Source organism: Chelonoidis abingdonii, chromosome 4 (assembly GCF_003597395.2).
Source record: "Chelonoidis abingdonii isolate Lonesome George chromosome 4, CheloAbing_2.0, whole genome shotgun sequence".
NCBI classification, from domain to species: Eukaryota; Metazoa; Chordata; order Testudines; family Testudinidae; genus Chelonoidis; species Chelonoidis abingdonii.
In genome coordinates, this window is record NC_133772.1 from 148044957 (window position 1) to 148066472 (window position 21516).

General features: G+C 44.9%; 1 protein-coding gene across 1 annotated transcript in view; it reads right to left on the bottom strand.

The window, feature by feature from the left end:
- Positions 1–1444, bottom strand: part of PRKCH (protein kinase C eta) — a 159150-nt gene extending 157706 nt beyond the window's left edge. The window contains exon 1 of the mRNA XM_032789194.2: positions 1077–1444. Within this exon, the coding sequence (XP_032645085.1) occupies positions 1077–1439 (363 nt within the window). The 5' untranslated portion in view covers positions 1440–1444. The remainder of the gene's footprint in view (positions 1–1076) is intronic.
- Between the last annotated feature and the right edge of the window lie 20072 nt (positions 1445–21516).

A 21516-nucleotide genomic window follows, 5' to 3' on the forward strand; every position in this document is an offset into this window, starting at 1 on the left:
TAGAGAAGAGAAGACTCTGGGGGGAAATAGGTGGACCTGATAAGAGCCATTAATATATTTGAAGACTCTTATAAAGAAGACAGCAATTAATTGTTCTCCAAATCCACCAAGGGTAGGGCAAGCAGCAATCCGCTTCAGCTGCAGTCAGGGAAATTTAGATTGGACAATAGGAAACACTTGCTAACTCCAAGCATAGTTAAGCACTGGATCAGGTTTGAGGCAGGTTTTTCAATCCCTGCCACTGAATCCCCTTCACTGAAGAACAAGAACAAGCTACACAAACACCTGTCAGGGATGATCTAGGAATACTTAATCCAGCCTCAGCACAGAGGGAGATAACCTTCTCAGGTCCTTTGAAGTCCTACATTTCTATGATTCTGTATATCATCTATTCCATCGTTAGGGTTGAAACATGAACTATAGCTCTGACGGGTTTCAGAGTGGTAGCCGTGTTAGTCTGTATCAGCAAAAAGAATGAGGAGGAAGAATGCAAGTTGCACCTACTTGGAAGGGGGGAAACTTGCAACTACTGATGTTTTGCTTATGCTGTTATGTATGTGATTTATGCATGATCAGGCATTGTCAAGTTCATCCCTGTAACTGCTTTAAATTCAAAGCATGCACGCACATCCACAGGTATATGGATATAGATTTGTAAAGAAATGTGACCTCTCTCATGTGCATTTTTGCAATTAACTACAAGCATACACATATGTATGAGCGTTTGTAGGTGCATGCATAACCCACTAGTGAGTGTGCATTACTTACATATTCACAGAGAATATGCGTTTTTTACAGCTCCTTGCTGGGGAGCATGGGCTCTTGATCTCATGTTTTTAGCCCTGGAGGTCCCCAGTTCAATCTCCAGTGGGTTGGAAAACATGGTGGCAGTCACAGAAACATCTTGCCACACTTGCATGCAGAATGCATGTACTGGTGAGAATACAAGTAGGTGTGTGAGCGCAGAGCTGCATGTGCATACATACAGGTGTACAGGTGTGGGCATGTACATGCCAGCAGATGTGAGCACACACTCCATGGGCAGTTCACGTCCCCACGGAAGGACAGCTACTCACCCAGCCTTCGAAGCTGTCAGCGTTGCCTGTGCTGTGTAAGAGGTCATGGAAGCACAGGGTGCAGTTGGCCACAAAGTCGTCGTAGCCGATGGGGGTCTCATGGAAGACGGCCAGCTCCAGCTGACGGCCATCGGTGACGGGGGTGGAGAACTCCTCGTTGTAGGTGGGCTTGTTGGTCTTCTGTTTGGTGCTGGTCTGCCCCACCCGCACCTGGTCCACGCTCACCGCCACGTAGGGGTCCAGCAGCTGGTAGCCCTTCTTGAAGAGCGAGTGTCTCAGCGACCAGCGGGTGGGCTGCAGCCCCACCGCCTCGCCGATCCGCACCTTCATGTACCCGTTGAACTTCATGGCCCCCCCGGCCATGGCAAGCCGGCTGGGCAGCGAAAGGGGCAGGCACTAACTGAGCGCCGGCGGGGATGCTGAGCTCAGCAGCTCCTCCTCAGTGGGGCAGGCAGCGCCTGCTCCCGCATCTCTGTGCCATGCAGCCGGAGACCGGTCCCAAGCCCCCCACGCCTGGCGCACCCCTCCCCTGCCCGCCCGGACGCCAATCGCTGGGGGGGGGGCGGGCTCCGGCTGCCGCAAGCCCGCCCGGGTTCGCCTCCCGCGGGAAGCAGTCACCAGCCAGCCGCCGCAGCAGCTGGATCTCCGCCCCTGCCCGCCCGGACGCCAATCGCTGGGGGGGGGGCGGGCTCCGGCTGCCGCAAGCCCGCCCGGGTTCGCCCTGGCTCCGGGAGAGCGCATCGCCGGCCCTGCCCCTGCGCGCCAGGCGGGCAGGAAGCACCTGAGGCAAGTGTGACAGCGCGGGGAGGAGCCTAGAACCGGCTCGGCCGGAGCGGGGCGGGGAGGCTGCGGGGGAGGGGGGCGTGAGCTGGGCCGCTTCCCACCGGAGCGGCTGGAAAAGCCGCTTCCTTGTGCCCAGCCAGCCCGGGGAAGAAGGGCGGCGGGTCCCGGGGTGATTGTTTGCCCGTGGGACAGGGGGTTATTATCACAGCTGTGTAACCCGGGGGCGGGAGCCCTGCCAGGAAGAGGGCGGAGGTGGAAGCTCAGCCAAGTGCTGGGCGCTTAGCGCGGTGCAGGCACGCACCTTGCACGGGCAGGGCAGGCCAGGCCAGACAGCGCTGGTGTACTGTGGGCAGGGACTTGCTCCCACCCCCACGTGGAATAGGACCATTCCCGATCCACGGACCGGAGCGTGATCAACCTGGAAAGGCTACGCAGCTCTGCCCTCCCAGGTACGTCTACACGCCAGCTCTGCCCTCCCGGGGTATATCCGCCCCGCAGCTAAACGCCAGCTTTGCCCTTCCCGGGTACGTTCGCTCCGCAGCTAAACGCCAGCTCTGTCCTCCTGGGGTATATCCGCTCCGCAGCTAAACGCCACCTCTGCCCTCCTGGGGTAGTCAGTGGTTCTCAGACTTTTGTAGGGGTGATCCCTTTCACACAGCAAGCCTCTGAGTGTGACCCCCCCTTACACATTAAAAAAAAAACACTTTTTAAAATATTTAACATATAAATGTTGGAGGTGGAGGCTGACAGCTTGCGATCCCCTGAGGGGGTCACAACCCCCAGTTTGAGAACCGCTGGGGTACATCTATGTAGCAACTAAACACCCTCTGCTGGCCCATGTCAGCAGATTCAGGCTACAGGGTGGTCAGGGGCAGCTCTAGCTTTTTTGCTGCCCCAAGCACAGCAGTCAGGCAGCCTTTGACGGCTTCTCTGTGGGAGGTTCCTGGTCCCATGGATTCGGCAGCTTGCCTGTGGGAGGTCCGCCGGTCCCATGGCTTCGGCATACCCACGAATCTGTGGGACTGGCAGACCTCCCGCAGGCATTCCACTGAAGGCTGCCTGGCTACCACCCTTGCAGAGACGGGCAGGGCATCCCCTGTGGCTTGCCACCCCAGGCACGTGCTTGGAGTGCTGGTACCTGGAGCCGCTGCTGGGGGTGGTACAATTGCAGTGTAGATGTTTAGGCTCACACTGGAACCTGGACTCTGAGACCCCATAAAGAGGGAGAATCACAGAGCCCAGACTCCGGCCCGAGCCCAAATGTCTAAGCTGCAGTTTTAGAGCTCTGGAGTCCGAGTTTGGGTCAGCTGATATGGACCAGCCACAGCTGTTTTATTGCAGTGTAGCCAGACCCTAAAGCCCATACTGGGACACAGATGGGAAAGAGGAGCCATGTGCCAGTGGTGAATCACTTTCTTCGACTGTGGAACAAGGACATTAGGTTACTCATATTAGAATAAAGAGAACAGTGTTCATTCCTGACCCCTCTCACGGCTAAATCTTTCCTGTGATCTCTGACAAAAAGTGCCCTAACCTGAGCTTTGGTTTTGTGGTGTGTAGTGGAAAGTAAGATGGTTTAATTCGCACATTAGTGATCAGTGGCTGGGAGGGTTTCTTAATTTCCAGATGGAAGTGTGTGCACCTGCCATGCTTTGTGTCCTGAAGACTCCCATGAACCTTACTAATTACAAAACTATGCTGTTTCTCCTGTTGCTATTCTGCAAAGTAGTTTCACACTGTCTCATGTTATCTCAGGAAATATCAAATAGCAGATTGCAGTGGGAAGGATTTCTATTATATAATTATATGCAACAATCCATATCAATGCAAAAAATCAAGAATTGCAAGAGTTAAATCATCCAGCAGCAACATTGCATTAGCCTGTGCAAAGCATTGCACATCTTGTGTTTTATTGCATACATTTTTTAACAGAAATAGTAATATTAAAGCTACACATTTAACCAGAAAAACAGGAATAGAAAATGTTTTTGCTATTCTAGCCTTAAAGGTTGCATTGCCTGCATTTTGTGATTAACAATGCAATGTACCATTACCATGGGCTTTGGCATTTATGCCACGTCTATACTCTAAAGTTTTATGGTGAAACACCTGCCCACATACCAATATCAGTATATCATGAGAGTGAGTTCACGTTTAGCTGTCTTTGCCCATGCACCAGGTCATGTTAGAATGTGTCTACACAGCAACTAGACATCTGCGGCTGTCCCGTGCCAGCCAACTCAGTCTCAAGGGCATTCAGGCTGTGGAGCTGTTTCATTGCAGTGGAAACTTCCAGGCTTGGGCTGGAGCCTGAGCTTTGGGGCCCTCCCACCTCGCAGGATCCTAGAGACAGGGCTCTAGCCTGAACCTGGAAGTCTACACTGCAGTGAAACAGCCTCTTAGCCTGAGCCCCATGAGCCTGAGTCAGCTGGCACTGGCCAGCTGCAAATGTCTAGTTGCTGTGTAGACATATGCTTAGTGACAGCATGGGTAGGCATCCCAGTGCCCTCATTGCCACCTTACGGCACACTACCTTCTAGGTAATTTTTGCAGTGTATTGTGGGATACCAGCGCTTCTCTTAAGGAATTGTGGGAGTTGGTGGCCAAGTTTCCACAATTCCCTCTGTTCCGTAATCTGCTCTTCCTCATGACTGTTTTCAGTCTCTCCACCATCTTGCTGTCAGACGCATGGATGCTGAACAAATCAGTGAAGGTCTCATCTGTTTCAGAGACAACAGCTACAGTTGCAGAGCTACAACAACCACCACAGCGGCCAGGGCTACAGCTTTGAAAATGGGAAAACTGATGTATGGATGATGTGGACAGTGAATAAAAATCACCAGATGCTGCAGGCATTCACTGACCAGCTGCACACAGTGGAACAGCATTTCTGGGCCCGTGAATCAAGCGGTGAGTGGTGGAACCTGATCATGATGCCAATCTGGGATGAACAGCAATGGCCGTGGAACTTTCAGATGCAGAAAGCTACATTCCTTGAGTAAAAACAACGAGGAGTCCTCGTGGCACCTGAGAGACTAAAAATTTATTTGGGCATTAGCTTTTGTGGGCTAGAACCCACTTCATCAGGTGCATGAAGTGAAAAATACAGGAGCAGGAATAAATACATGCTGAGCGCACCCCAGCTCTCCAGTGCAGAGACACCAAAACAAGAGCTGCTTTGACAGTGAAGAAACGATCACTCCCTGAAAGCTTGGAATCATATTGCGATCAGTCACTAGGCCAGGGGTCAGCAACCTTTCAGAAGTGGTGTGCCAAGTCTTCATTTATTCACTCTAATTTAAGGTTTGGCGTGCCAGTAATACATTTTAATGTTTTTAGAAGGTCTCTTTCTATAAGTCTATAATATATAAGTAAACTATTGTTGTATGTAAAGTAAATAAGGTTTCAAAATGTTTAAGGAGCTTCATTTAAAATTAAATTAAAATGCAGAGCCCCCCCAGACTAGTGGCCAGGACCCAGGCAGTGTGAGTGCCGCTGAAAATCAGCTCACGTGCCGCCTTCAGCACACGTGCCATAGGTTGCCTACCCCTGCACTAGGCAATCAGATTGGTGTTGGAAAATCTACAGTTGGGGCAGGCATCACGCAAGTGTGCAAGGGCACTAAGTGTATTCAGCTGTACAGGCTTGTCATTCTGGGCGATGTGCAGGAAATAAAAGATGAATTCAATGACATGGCCTCCCTAACTGTGGTGGGGCAATAGATTGTATGTATATACTAATTCTAGGCCCCCACACCTTGCTTTAAGGACTTAAAGGACAGAAGGGACCATCGTGGTCATCTAGTCTGATCTGCATATTGCAAGCCACAGAACCTCACCCACCCCCTTCTGTAATAGATCCCTACCTCTGGCTGAGTTACTGAAGTCCTCAAACCATGGTTTAAAAACTTCAAGCTGCAAAGAATCCACCCTTTACACTAATTTACATCTACAAGTGACCTGTGCCCCATGCTGCAGAAGAAGGCCAAAACCCCCGAAGGTCTCTGCCAGTCTGACCAGGGGGAAAAAGTGGCAGATTATCCAAAGGGCTGATGGGGCCTGTGCCCAGGGGCCCTGGCCAATTGGGGGGCCCTGAAAAAATAGGTGCCTCGCCCCCAGCAGAAATCTGCTGTGGGGCAGTGGAAGCCCGGAGCCCTAGCAGAAGCACCTACGCAGGTGGGGCAGAGAAGCCCCAGCACCCAGACCCCCACTGTGGCACTGCGACTGGAAGAGTGCTCATTCCCTGCCATGGCCTGAGTGCTGGGAGAGCTCTCACTCCCCATTGTGGCCCCAGGGCCAGGGCAGGGGGACAGAGCTTCTTTGTCTTGGAGTCACAGTGCGGGGGGACGCAGTTGGGGTGGAATGAGGTGGGACCATGTGTGGAACAAGGGCGGGGCCATGGGAGAAGGGGCAGAATATGGTTGGGCCATTGTCGGGGCCACAGGCAGAAGGGGTGGGGAGGGCCCTCCACCTTCTCTGGCCCAGGGCCCCAGGAAGCCTTAGTCCACCTCTGGGGGAAAATTCCTTCCCAACGCCAAATATGGCAATCAGTTAGAGCAGTGGTTTTCAACCTTTTTCATTTGTGGATATTTAAACAATTTTAAATGGAGGTGCAGACCCCTTTGGAAATTCATCCTGTGGTCTATGCACCCCTACCATAGAAGTCTTAGACTGAAAACTGTCTGAACAGAATTCAACAATAAATGTTACACCTGCTCGACATGGCATTTGGGGCAGCACGAGAAAGGGTGCTAAACTGTGGGCTTCTATGGTAATTACAACACTTCTTTGATTTTGACATGTAAGTAGGGGGTATTCACATACTTTTGATTGATCAGAGAAATGTAATGTCTTTTCTGGACTCTGAAACTTTATTTTCATAGTCACATTTTGTGGACCCCTTAGACATACACCTCTACCCGAATATAATGCTGTTCTCGGGAGCCCCCCCGGAGTGCTGCTTTACCGCGTTATATCTGGGTAGAGGTGTAGTATGCTGACCCCAGGCAGTCTGCAGCCCACAGATTGAAAACCACTGAGTTAGACCCTGAGCACGTAGACAAAACCCACTAGCAAGACACCTGGGAAAGAATTCTCTGTAGTAACTCAGAGTCCTCCCCATCTAGTGTTCCATCACCAGCTATTGGAGATATTGGCTGCTAGCAGTTACAGATTGGCTATCCACCATTGAAGGCAGTTTTATCATACCATCCCCTCCATAAACTTATCAAGCTTAGTTTTAAAGCCAGTTAGGTTTTTTGCCCCCACTGCTCCCCTTTCAGGGCTTTTCCAGAACTTCAGTCCTCTGGTGGTTTGAAATCTGAGTACATAAGCAGAAAGGGGTACTCTTTCGTGATTTTGCAATGATTAGTGGATCTCGGGGGACATTTCATTGACATTAACACTGCATAGTCAGTTAAGGTGCGTGAGGCTCATGTCTTTAGAAATACAGGACTTTTTGAAAAGCTGCAAGCGGGGACATTTTTCCTAGACTGGCATATTGCATGCTTGGTTTTTTTTTTTTAAATAAAAATCATCTCCAGTAAAGTCAGTATTTAAATACTCCTCATTAAGTTCTGAAGTTCACAGCTCATTGTAGGGAATTGGATGGATTCCTACCTTCTCTGCTGCAGTTGTTTGACTGGAGTTTTCTAGTGACTTACTTTGTGATCTTTGCAATACAAGAAAGTTTGGTCCCTCGAAGGATCCAGTTTAAGCACAGGAGCAGGCCTGACTCTGCTTAGCTGTGCTAGATATGATGAGAGTATCCAGTAGAATGGCTATGGCAAATTAAGGTAAATAGGCCCTTGTTGATTCTGTCTTGGTCTCACTGAAGCCTCTGATGGATTCAAGAATCTTGGAGTTTATTTAATCTTGAGGTCAGATCCACAGTTGCCAGGACTTGGATTTGGTTGGTGGGAATCCTAGTCTGGCCCCCCCAGTCAGCCTCAAAACTCTCCCCCTGCAGCCCTCTGGCTACATTTAATCTAAAGATTACTCCCATCCCACTGAACTCCCTCATTTCAGACACTGTACATAATTGGGCAAATGGAAAATGGTACGTAAATAAAGCAAATCTTTCTAATTGTAAGAGGTTTTGCTCTTTTTTTCCTGTCTTTCCATCTCCTCATTCTACTCTTTCCTTTCCACCTCTCTCACCTTCCTACCATTTACTCTTTTTAACTTTTGTTTTCTTTTTCTCACTTTTTGCTTTTTTCCTCTTCCCATGGGTGGCGGGTATCATAGGCTGGGAGAGGCTGTGCCTCCCTAAACAGCCAGGTGCGGCCCTGCCCACACTTTGTCCCCAGGCCCCGTCCTGCCAGTTCTCCTGTCCCGTGTCGTGGCCCCAGCTAGGTTCTCAGAGCTGGGGAGGCTGTGGCCATGCCGCCTGCCCTCCCGGGGGGACAGCAGCTGCGATGCGGGGCTCTGAGCTCTGGCAGGGGTGGGGGCTACCCTGCCCCATCTGGAAGTTCACACTTCCTCCTCTTCATTTTCTCTGCACATTTATGGTAACATAAGAATGGCCATACTGGGTCAGACCAAAGGTCCATCTAGCCCAGTATCCTGTCTGCCGACAGTGGCCAGTGCCAGGTGTCTCAGAGGGAGTGAACCCAACAGGCAATGATCAAGTGATCTCTCTCCTGCCATCCATCTCCACCCTCTGACAAACAGAGGCTAGGGACACCCTTCCTTACCCATCCTGGCTAATATCCATTAACGGACTTAACCTCCATGAATTTATCCAATTCTCTTTTAAACACCGTTATAGTCCTAGCCTTCACAACCTCCTCAGGCAAGAAGTTCCACAAGTTGACTGTGCATTGTGTGAAGAAAAACTTCCTTTTATTTGTTTTGATCCTGCTGCCCATTAATTTCATTTGGTGTCCCCTAGTTCTTGTATTATGGGAACCAGTAAATAACTTTTCCTTATTTACTTTCTCTACATCACTCATGATTTTATATAACTCTATCATATCCCCTCTTAGTCTCCTCTTTTCCAAGCTGAAAAGTCCTATCCTCTTTTATCTCTTTTCATATGGGACCATAGTTTCTCTTTGCTCCCGTTGACTGCTCTACTTCCATGGACCTTTCATCCTCCTCAACAGCTCAGGGGTTGTCTGACTGGAGGTGGGACAATTCTACAGTGTTCCGGAAAGCCTCATCAACATACCTCTCTGCCTCCCTTAGCTCCTCTAGTTCTGCCATCCTGGCCTCCAAAGCCCGTACACAGTCTCTGAGGGCCAGGAACTCCTTGCACCGAATGCACACACATGCCACCCACCCACAGGGCAGGTAATCATACATGAGGCACTCAGCACAATAAACTGGGTAGCCCCCACTCTGCTGCTAGGTTTCTGCCTGCGTGCTCTCCTACAGTTATCTAGTTAATGAAGGGGTATTGTTTAAATCAAGACGTTTTGAATATAGTTTAGTTTACAGGTTTTAAAGAACAGCAAGTGAACCTTGCCCCCTTCAAAACTCCCTTGCGAAACTCCCTGTTAGCAGCCCTGGTCACAAAGCTTCCTGGCTGCTTGCTCACTGCTCTATAAAACCCTGGCCGCCTTGATAGCCCTGCCCACTGACTAAGGCTCAGCCAATTAACAGAGGCTTCTAGCTTTCAAACCTTATTTTGAAGCTCACAGCTTCCAACTGCCAGTCACAGTACATGGTCCTTCAAACAGACAGACAGACAGACAAACAAGCTCAGCACACAGCAAGTAACCCCCAAACACAAACACACACTACAAACAGCCACTTACCTCAAGGGTCCTCTATTTGCTCCTCCTTCACCTGGAGAACTCCCTTGCGAAACTCCCTGTTAGCAGCCCTCTTCGCAAAAGCTTCCCTATGACTGTTGCCTTTCTGTCCCTGTACGCTCAATCTGGTCCTTCCATAGCTTCCTTCAGTCTTCCCCGCCCTCACCTACTTTCCCCATTAGCTGATCCTCACTTTGCCCTCAACACTCTTCTCTTACTCTCTCCAGTTGCTCCATCACTCCACTTCTCACAACACCTGGCATGCTGGAGTGGCAGGTTCAAGATCTTTTCAGACACAGGGCTCCTCTTCACTCCTGACGAGAGAGCAGATGTAACAGGTTCAGTAGTTTAATAGTTGCCCCCCTGTTTCTCTCATGGAATCAACTGATCTGCCAGCAGAGCTTGTATCAGACCCAGTCATTGTTTTTTTATTAGGGTTGTCGATTAGTCACAGTGAACTCATGCAATTAACTCAAAAAATGAATCGCAAAAAAAAATGAATCGTGATTAATCACAGTTTTAATCGCACTGTTAATAATAGACTACCAATTGAAATTTATCAAATATTTTGGATGTTTTTCTACATTTTCAAATATATTGATTTCAATTACAACACAAAATACAAAGTGTGCACTGCTCACTTTGTTATTTTTTATTACAAATATTTGCACTGTAAAAATGATAAAAGAAATAGTATTTTTCAGTTCACCTCATACAGGTACTATAGTGCAATCTCTTTATCATGAAAGTGCAACTTACAAATGTAGAATTTTTTTGTTACATAACTGCAAAACAATGTAAAACTTTAGAGCCCACAGGTCCATTCAGTCCTACTTCTTGTTCAGCCAATGACTCAGACAAACAAGTTTGTTTATATTTACAGGAGATAATGTTGCCTGTTTCTTATTAACAATGTTACCTGAAAGGGAGAACAGACGTTCGCATGGCACTTTGTAGCTGGCATTGCAAGGGATTTACTTGCCAGATATGCTAAACATCCATATGCCCCTTCGTGGTTCGGGCACTATTCCAGAGGACATGCTTCCATGCTGGTGACGCTCATTTTAAAAAAATGTGTTAATTAAATTTGTGACTGAACTCCTTGGGGGAGAATTGTATGTCTCCTGCTCTGTGATTTACCCGCATTCTGCCATATATTTCATGTTATAGCTGTCTCGGATGATGACCCAGCACATGGTGTTGGTTTTAAGAACACTTTCACTGCAGATTTGACAAAATGCAAAGAGAGTACCAATGTCAGATTTCTAAAGATAGCTATAGCACTCGACCCAAGGTTTAAGAATCCAAAGTGCCTTCCAAAATCTGAGAGGGACGGGGTGTGGAACATGCTGTCAAAAGTCTTAAAAGAGCAACACTCCAATGCAGAAACTACAGAACCCAAACCACCAAAAAAGAAAATCAGCCTTCTGCTGGTGGTATCTGATGCAGATGATGAAAATGAACATGCGTCGGGCAGGGCCATCCCCAAGGAGGTGCAGGGCCTAGGGTGCCTCCCCAGACAGCCAGATATGGCCCTGCCCACACTCCGTCCACCCCATGGCCCCGCTTCGGGGGCACCACCCGCCTTCCCGGTGCTGGGGGTCATGCTGCCTACCTTCCTGGCGCACATGCTCTCCCTCAAGTGGAAGGAGCGGGGCTGGGGGATAGCTTCCCACAGCCAGCGGTTCACCTGCTGCCCATGCCATGCTGTCCAATTGTGCTGGCCAGTGGGGACCCCCAAAGTGCAGTGCCTGGAGCAATCGCCCCAATTTACTGTCCCCTAGGGACTGCTCTGTGCATCAGTCTGCACTGCTTTGGATCATTATTGAGCAGAACCTGTCATCAGCATGGACACGTCCTCTGGAATGATGGCCAAACCACGAAGGGATGTATGAAACTTTAGTGCATCTGGCATGTAAATATCTTGCAAATCTGGCTACAACAGTGCCATGTGAACACCTGTTCTCACTTTCAGGTGACATTGTAAACAAGAAGCAGGCAGCATTATCTCCCACCTATATAAACAAACATGTTTGAGCGATTGGCTGAACAAGAAGTAGAACTGAGTGGATCTGTAGGCTCTAAAGTTTTACATTGTTTTATTTTTGAGTACAGGTTTTTTTGTACATAATTCTATAGTTGTAAGTTCAACTTTCATGATAAAGAGATTGCACTACAGTACTTGTGTTAGGTGAATTGAAACACTTTCTTTTTGTTTCTTTTTTACAGTGCAAGTATTTGTAATAAAAAATAAATATAAAGTGAGCACAAATCCTTTCCTTGTCCTTGGACAGTATTGCTGCCACCACCAAGTGATTTAGACAAAGATTCAGGAAAAGGACCCCTTGGAGTTCCTATTTCCCCAAAATATCCTCACAAACCTCTTCACCCCCTTTTCGGGGGAGGTTTGAGAATAATATACCAACCAATTACCTTTAATAAAAGTACAGACCAGACCCTTTATTTTTAGGACACTAAAATCAATCAAGTTCTTAAAAGAAGAACTTTATTATAAAGAAAAAAGTAAAAGAAGCACCTCTGTAAAATCAGGATGGAAGGTAATTTTACAGAGTAATAAAAATATTTAAAATACAGAGGATTCCCCTCTAGGCTCCACTTCAAAGTTACAAAAACAGGAATAAACCTCCCTCTTAGCATAGGAAAAATTCACAAGCTAAAAAAAAAGATAATCTAACACATTTCCTTGCCTTTACTTACAAGTTCTGTAATTTTAGATGTTTCATTTCAAGGTATCTTTTCAAGAGGTGGTTTACCTGCTTGTCTCTCTCTCTATATCCAGAGGGAATAAACAAAGAGAGCACAAACAAAACCTCTCGCTCACCCCGGTTTTGAAAGTATCTGCTTTTGCCACTGGTCCTTCTGGTCAGGTGCCAGCTAGGTTAAACTCAACGGCTTAACCCATTACAGGCAAAATGATTCTGTACCTCTGTCTGTACCTCTGGCCAGGAGGGATTTTATGTTACTGCATACATAAAGATTGTTACCCTTCCCTTTATATTTATGATATTCCCAAAAAAAAATTCAGAAAAAAACAACAATAATGCAGCATTTCTTCCAAGATTAAAAATTTGCTCAGATTTTGCTAAGAACTTGTAAGACTGTGTGTAACCGCATCATCTGGTGACAACTGCCATAACACTTTGCCACGCACAGCTCAGAGTCAGAGAAGAACTGCAGCTCGTGCACTCAGGGCAACACCGCTCCTGTCTATTTTTCTCCAACAGATGCTGAGATCCGCGGCCAAGGAATTGGACAAGGAGCCCTGAAGGAGAGTAGAGATGGGCATGTTCCTATTGTGCATAGGAGTGTCCAGGAAGGCAGAACACTTTCTCGTGCTTCCATTTGACTTGTGCAGCATTGCCCCATCCCCTTATGCTGGGCTGTACCTAATGGGAATGATCTAGCCTTAAGTGAGCTACTCAGGAATGCTCTCTCTTAAAACTGGCTTAGTTTTTGTTTCCTCAGTGCAAATGACCATAGAAGGAAGCGAAGTAGTGAGAATACACTTGCACTTTCTCTTTGAGTCACAGTAATCTTAAATATAACTTTATGTATTTTCCCTCTTATGTGTATTGTTAGTGCTATTTAGAAAACCTGTTTTTTTTGTCTCTGAGAACAAAGCCAGACCATTTGGCTTTGCCTTGTTCTAACTTTATGGTTTATTCTGCCCCCATTTCACACTGAAGCTATACAAAAATTAGAGCATGCTCATTCAGCATCTAGAAAACAAAACAAACAAAACCTCTTTATCATCCCAAAGCGTAAGCTGTTCCCTTTACTAATAATTCTCAAGTAATTTGGTGTCATCCCCATTTGGCATGTTAAGGGCAGTATGCAACTAGCCCTATTTTTAAATTTATACAAAACACTGGTTACATTCACAAGTGAGGCAGTAAGTGACTGGAATACCTTGGCTCTCACAGCTACTATTTCAGAAATGCTACTGACCTTTCTTGTAAATGGAACTGAAGTTGAATACATTACAATCAAATAGAAACAGCTGCACAGTTCAAGGTACCAGGAACTAACTCTGTTTAGTTCCTCTATTAATTTTAATCTATTTATACCACTTCCTTCTCACAGCTCTTTCTGTAATGGTGCTTCTTATATCTCTGAATAATGACAGCTGCTAAACCAACTACCCCTTGTGTGGAATAATTTGTTGCTGGAAAAAAAGACCAAATTCTTCTCTAATAATAATAATTACAGAACTGATCCAAAGTTCATTGAAGCTGATGACAATGCTTCCTTTGACTCTAGTATTTCAGGTTCAGATCCTTGGATGCATGTGAACCTGGAGACATTCTGTTGAAGTTGTGGTATTATTTGTGATTTACACCCCTACAAACTGAAAGCAAAAACTGGTCCAATATCCATTTTTACTCATTTTAGATGTATAAATATTTGCTGGGACTAAATTGGAAGTTCACCCAATCCATATTATTTTTTATTTTTAGCAAAACACCATGTAATTTTATAAAAAGGTCACATTATCAACTGCAGAATACTGTTTATCAGAGCACTAGCTCCTACAAGCCAATCATCAATACAGCTAATGGCCTGTTTGATATAGTAAACTGCTCTTGTTTGTCTTGGTCCATTAACAAACAATGGTCATTAACTGCGAATAGCAAGTGAGTTATTAGATATAATTGCTTGTGCAGGAAACACTGGAGAACAAGCTGATTGCTCAGAAAGAAATAAGCTCTACTAAAGCAAAACATGTTACTCCTTTATTTGTAATTTAGCCCAAACGTGACTGACGCTGGAGAACAGATTTTAGTTAGCAATTTAAGAAACACTTGCAAGTCAGTCCCTGCTCACTACACCAATCCTGTCAAACGAACTGCCACACTAAACCAGAGAAATTCCAGATGCTGCCCACTGGAGCTCTTTCTGGGTTTTTTTCTGATGAGCAATTGTTTAATCTAAACACAGAGAGAACCATGGGATAAAAAATAGTTACATAACCTACTGCAAGCCAAAAGGAAGTGGGACCTGCTGCTTCATTCATGGTCTTTCTTTTAATTTTTTTTTTTAACAAAAGTCCAACATTCAAACATAAAAATGTCTTTCATTTTTCCCACAGTTGGGCTTGATGCATGAACTACTGGGTGAAATTCAGTGGCCCATGTTATTCAGAATGGCAGACGAGATAATCATAATGGTCTTTCTGGCCTTAGAATCTCTGACTAAATCTAAGGCCCCAGTCCTGAAAATCCATGTGCATGTAAATAGTCCCACTGGAACTTCCCATGCATTTTATGTTAGTGTTTGTAGCACTGGGGCCTATAGATGTATTTCTAGCCCAAGCATTCACAAATCATAAGTCAATCACCAGAAATCATGGCATCAGTTAATAAATCATGAGATTTAAAAAAAAAATTCATTTGGGGCTCTTTATTTGCCCTCTGGCATCTGAACCTTTGAGGTGCACTTGGTTCATGTTTTCCAGCATTTCTCCTCAGGTATGAGAGCTAGAGACTTATTTTTTAAATGAACACAAAGTCTTGCAAAATAGCATGAATCCAGCAGCTGAGGCTTTAAGAAAGACATCAGTAATAAGACCCCTGATAAAACCAGGACAATTAGCAACACTTCTCCATGCAGAATTAAACCTCAATGGATAGTCCTAGAGACAAGAACTCAAATTTAGCCCTACCTTTAAAGTTTGCTTTAAAAAAATCAAAAGTACTATAAAGCCAACAGAAATATTTTATGATTTTCATTCCACTAGAAACAATTGTTTATAAAATAAAAACAGCCTTTATTTGCCAGCTAAGCAGTGAGAACCTGAAAGTGAAACTGACTATGAATAAGCACTAAGCTTAATTCTTTGATTTTTAATATTTTGTGCTCATTTGTTTATATGTTCCTTTTTTTTAAGTTGGGGGAAATGCAAAAAGTAATCAGCCTGAGCAGTGAAAAGTTTTCTTTTTTTAAATTTCTGTGTTAACCATCTAAGTTTTTATTAATAAAATAGTAAATATTGTGTTTATCATTTTTAAACTGGCAGTATCCCTTTGGTATTGCACCCTGCATATTCTTTTCATTTACAATGTGAGTTCAGTTGACAGACCACTTGAAAAACAAAGCAGAAAACGCTGAAATTAACATTCTGGGCCTGATTTTGATCACACACCACTTTCACACTGATTTAAATTGAGTTACTTGAGTCAATATTGCTGCTGAGAGGGCAGAAACTGGCCCTTTCCACCCCTCATTGAAGTCAGTGGAAAGGATTGTTATTGACTTCAGTGGGAGTTGGATCAGGTCCTTAGTTACTCACTCTTCGTCTTTTCTAACTTTCCCGTCAGCTGATTGTGTGTACTCAGGATGCCTTCATATGTTGGCTATGGTGTCTATTATACATAGTCAGTTACCAACAAATTGTTTGTCACATCCATGCCTTCTGCTGTTATGCCTTTAATTTAAGCAGTCCCTTCTTCATATTACAGCTATAGTGTGTTTACTCTAGATGCTGACACTTGCAATTCATTAACAGTAAAGTGAGAAAAACAAAAATCCCAACCAATTTAGTTATTCTTAAATGGTTCTAGGGTTTTTCAGAAATGCTTACTGGCTAGGTCCTCTTAAATAGGTGACCATTAACCACTTAGATTCCAATTCTGCAAAGCATTCAAGCAGAGGCTTATATCCCATTGATTTTGACTGGACTTCAGGGAAGTACTTAAGCATATCTTATTAGAGAAGAATTTAAATGCTTTGCTGAATAGTGTCCTCAATGAGCAAAGAGGTGCAAAACTCTATATCCTTGTTACACTTAGTTTATTTGAGCAGTTGTCAAAATAAGGATGTATTCAAATAAAATACAAGGTAGTATATTAAAATATTGTAGCATTACTATGGGGAAAGTAATGGTTAATTTAGATTATTTTATCTGTAATGTAAGAAAACAAAATAGCCTTGTTTTCATGTCACAAATCCACATATTGTGGGGCTTAGCACTTGTCTAAATGAATACAAAGAAAAACTCACCCACTACCAAGAAAGAAAAAAATATTAGTTATTCTGTAACTAGCTAATTATGGATAATTATAATCTCACAGCTTCCTTCTGCAAATGCTGTACACTCACAGCTCAAACCTGCAAGGTGCTGAGCCCTTTGGCTCCATCCAGCAGTTCAATAGCCCCGGAGCCTCATCCATTGAAGAATGTGTGCTTAAGTGCTCTGCTGGATCAAGTACAAAGTGTTCAGGATCAAGCCCGTAAGCTCTCAAAATGAACCATGACATCAAATGTGCATGAACTACATCAGGATGATATAGCTGTAAACATATCTTGGGTCTTTTGCTCTTCACACAATGGTCAACAACATGAAGAAACCATACCAGCACAGCTGGGTTACAAGTAACTGTGCACACAAACATGAAAGGCCTAGCTATATTTGTATCGCTGCTCTAACTGGTGGCTTCCAAAACACAGAACATGGCGAGCACTACCAGAGGAGTCACAAACAATGTAAAGGGTTACTACCATATTCCTATAAACTCCGATAATACAGCAAATTAAGGAGCAAAATAAAAGGATGTCAGGCATGATAACGTACATGTGAATGATCAGAGTCCATGATCCAGACATGCTATTCATATGTTCTTTATTTTCTCTGGCCCTAGACTCTATCTCATAATCATATTACCATTCTTTAAAAAATCCAAACCCAACGTGTTTCACACACTTGTTCTATTGAAATCTAATACAACCTGTACCCCAATATAATGCGGTCTGATATAACACGGTAAAGCAGTGCTCCGGGGGACTGGGCTGCTTTACTTCATTATATATGAATTTGTGTTACCATAATCGGTTCCTCTGCGCCCGTCCGTTACTTGCTGTGGCCCTCCCTGGGGCCCCCCACCCCAGCTCACCTCTGTTCCGCCTCCTCCCACGAGCATTTCACTCAGCTCCGCTTCTCCCTCCCAGGCTTGCCGCACCAATCAGCTGTTTGGCGCGGCAAGCCTGGGAGAGAGGAGAAGTGGAGCTGCAATGTGCTCGTAGGAGGAGGCAGAGCAGAGGTGAGCTGGGGGGGAGGGGGCCGCAGCAAGGCGGAGGGTGCAGAGGAACCACTCCCCACTCCAGCTCATCGCTGCCTCCTCCCCTTAGCACGCCACCACTGCTCTGCTTCTCCCCTCCCTCCATGCCCCTTTCCAGGCTTGCCCAGCCAAACAGCTGATTGGTGTGGCAAGCATGGAAGGGAGGGAGAAGTGGAACGGTGGTGGCATACTCAGGGAGGAGGCGGAGGCAGAGCGATTCCTCTCCCTACCCTGATATAACACAGCCTCACCTATAACACGGTGAGATTTTTTGGCTCCCGAGGATTGCGTTATGTCGGGGTAGATGTGTAGTAGTAGAAGTGTTTTGTAAATATAACTTGGAAAAGTGATAAAAAAAGGATTTCCAAGTGTGGGAATACAGCCTCCTGTGCATCTCATTATCAAAATAAATTGTATAATTGAATTACAATTGCTATAGCTTTTATTATGTTTTCAGACTCTTCTCCCAGTGGTTGAATGACTGCCACTTTGCTGGAGTTTTCTGCCTATGCTGGAACCCATCAGAAGCGAAGTACAGCACCCTTTGGTAATAGTATAAAGAAATATATGTTAGCTAGTTGTCTCCTTTGACCAATTCTGAACTATATACTGTGAAATGTTTTTTTTTAATAAAGAAGCTTGCAGAAACAAACACAGACATAAGCGAAAATCCAAATTAAATTTTGTACCACTGACTGTGTTAAAGGTTTGCTGCAGACAGACAGTAGCTCAGCTCTAGTTCTACTGATTTCTGTGGAAGCAAGATCCAGTCTATTGTTACCAAATGTCTATTGTCTACACTTAAGATCTATTTTTGGTGTTATTTGGTGAAATTCAAATCATGTTACATGAGTTTGGATACCATGATTGAGAACAACATAATTAAAAAAACAGAACTAATCATGAAATGGAAAAAAGTTTTGTGGGAAATTTTGTTTTAGAAGATTCAAAATGAATCTATTTTCAAGTTGTTTTTTAAAGTTTCAGCTACATTTTTGTTCATTTTTAAAACAGGTTTCCCAAAATCAGGTTCAAAATCATCAATGAACATTTTTTGTATACCAAAAATCACAGTTTCTGGTAAATGAATATTGTCTTCTACTTAATTATGTGATCATTTTTGGTTACCAAAACCTGTGATTCTGGTAAAGAAAAATGTTTTATAATGATTTAAACACAATTTCAATAAATATATTCTATTTAAAATTATTAAAATTTTTCAGAAGGATGTCAGCAATTTTTGTGCAAAGTTCCATTTTTCAAAAAAAAAAAAGACATCAGTCAGAAGAATATTTAGTGTGAAAATTTTTGACCAGGTGGAATAAAAACACACAGATATAAATTCTCAAATGTATTCTTTACCTTTCAATCATCTTTGGGGAGTAAACTAGGCTCCCAATATCTATGCAACTGTTTGCTTTCTGTGATCCAGATTGTCTCCTCGAAGTTCTACTTCTTAGACTACTTTGCTTTGTGCACCACCTAGAGCTGACTTCCGTGGGGCTCTGTATGGTCTCAAGGATCTGCCCACATGGATCCAAGTGCAGGATCAGGACCTTCAAATCTGCAAGCGCAAAATTATCCCCAGAAAAAGGAAATGGGGGCCTATCTAGTCCCTCAAATACACCACAAGACATACAAGGTAGATGAGGTAATATCTTTTATTGGAGCAACTTCTGCTGGTGGAAGGGACAAGCTTTTTGAGCTACACAGAGCTCTTCTTCCGAGAATGCCCAGCAGGGGTGGCTCTAGGCATTTTGCCACCCCAAGCACAGCAGGCAGGCTGCTTCCGGGAGGTCCCCGGTCCTGCGAATTTGGCGGCAGCCTGTGGGAGGTCTGCCGAAGCCGCGGGACCAGCAGACCCTCCGCAGGCATGCCGCAGAAGGCAGCCTGCCTGCCGCCCTCGCAGCGACCGGCAGAGCACCCCCCGTGGCTTGCCAGCCCAAGCACACGCTTGGCATGCTGGTACCTGGAGCCGCCTGTGGTGCCCAGGATAAATATAAAGTGGAACAGATGGTTAAGCAATAAGGGGTTCAAACATGCTTTAGGAGACCACTTAAAGAGAAGTGGGCAATTGAGGGTTAGCAGGCAGGAGGGTGTGTTGTAATGAATCCTGTTACCCTTCACAGGGTGGAGTGTATGGCTGGGAAGAGGTCTCACACCTCTCACTCATCTCTCTAATTTCTCATTAGCTTTAAAAACCCTACCAGCATGTGGAACTTTTGCACTTCCCTTGGAGATGCTGTGATTAAGCTGTCACAGTTAATCAAGACAAGGTGGGTGAAGTAATATCTTTTATGGACCAACTTCTGTTGGTGAGAGAGACACGTTTTCACGCTACACAGAACTCAAAAGCTTGTCTCTCGCACAACTTTTAAAAGTTGGTCCAATAAAAGATATTACCTCACCCACCTTGTCTTGCTAATATCCTGGGACCAACACTGCAAACAGTAAATTGTTGCAGGACTTCTCTTAATCTTCCACTAGGGGGTACCATCACCCCATAATTTTTGAAAACAGGAAGTCTGCTGAATGCTGCTTTTAATGAAACATGAAATCCAGGCCCCTTAAAAAAAAAAGGGAAAAAATCCAGTTTTACAGAAAAAAATGGTGTAATTTTATGAAGCATTTTAATTTGATTCTGTTCAGTTAGACCAGCCCCATGGACATGCACATACAATATAAACCTGTGCCTTCAACTACGAGATCTGGCTTCTTCCTTATTTCACGGATATAATTTCAAATTGAATGAAGGCAGAACTGGAGGTTGGGGTGTTACGGAAGAAGTGGTAGCCCTCAGAGGCCTGCATTTAAAAAAATTTTTATTAAAGTGATGAAAGACACATACACACACCCAACTTTCAGAGCTATATTATTACTTGTATTATAGTTCCACCTAAGGAGCCCAAACAAGAGCTGGGCTCCAGTGTTTCATGGGAAACAAGCAGGGAGAACTGGAAGTCCTGGCACAGTCAAGGAACTATGATGTGATTGGAATAACAGAGACTTGGTGGGATAACTCACATGACTGGAATACTGTCATGGATGGATATAACTGTTCAGGACAGGCAGGGCAGGAAAGGTGGCGGAGGTGCATTGTATGTAGAGAGCTAACTGCTCAGAGCTCCGGGTGCGAAAACGGATCTACGAGAGTTCAGGATATAGAAGTGTGAGCAACAAGGGTGACCGTGTGGGGTCTGCTATATAGACTGCCAAACCAGGGGATGGGATCAGAGGGTAGCCGTGTTAGTCTCTGGATCTGTAAAAGCAGCAAAGAATCCTGTGCACCTTATAGACTAACAGACATTTTGGAGCATGGAGCTTTCGTGGGTGAATACCCACTTCATCAGATGCATGTAGTGGAAATTTCCTGGGGCAGGTATATATATGCAAGCAAGCTAGAGATAACGAGGTTATTCAATCAGGGGAGATGAGACCCTGTTCTAGCAGTTGAGTGTGAAACCCAGGGAGGAGAACTGGTTTGTAGTTGACAAGCATTCACATCTTTGTTTAATCCTGAGCTGATGGTATCAATTTGTAGATGAACTAAAGCTCAGCAGTTTCTCTTTGAAGTCTGGTCCTGAAGTTTTTTGCTGCAGGATGGCCATCTTAAGGTCTGCTATAGTGTGGCCAGAGAGGTTGAAGTGTTCTCCTACAGGTTTTGTATATTGCCATTCCTAATATCTGATTGTGTCCATTTATCTTTTCCGTAGAGACTGTCAGTTTGGCCGATGTACATAGCAGAGGGGCATTGCTGGCATATGATGGCGTATATTACATTGGTGGACGTGCAGGTGAAAGAACCGGTGATGGTGTGGCTGATCTG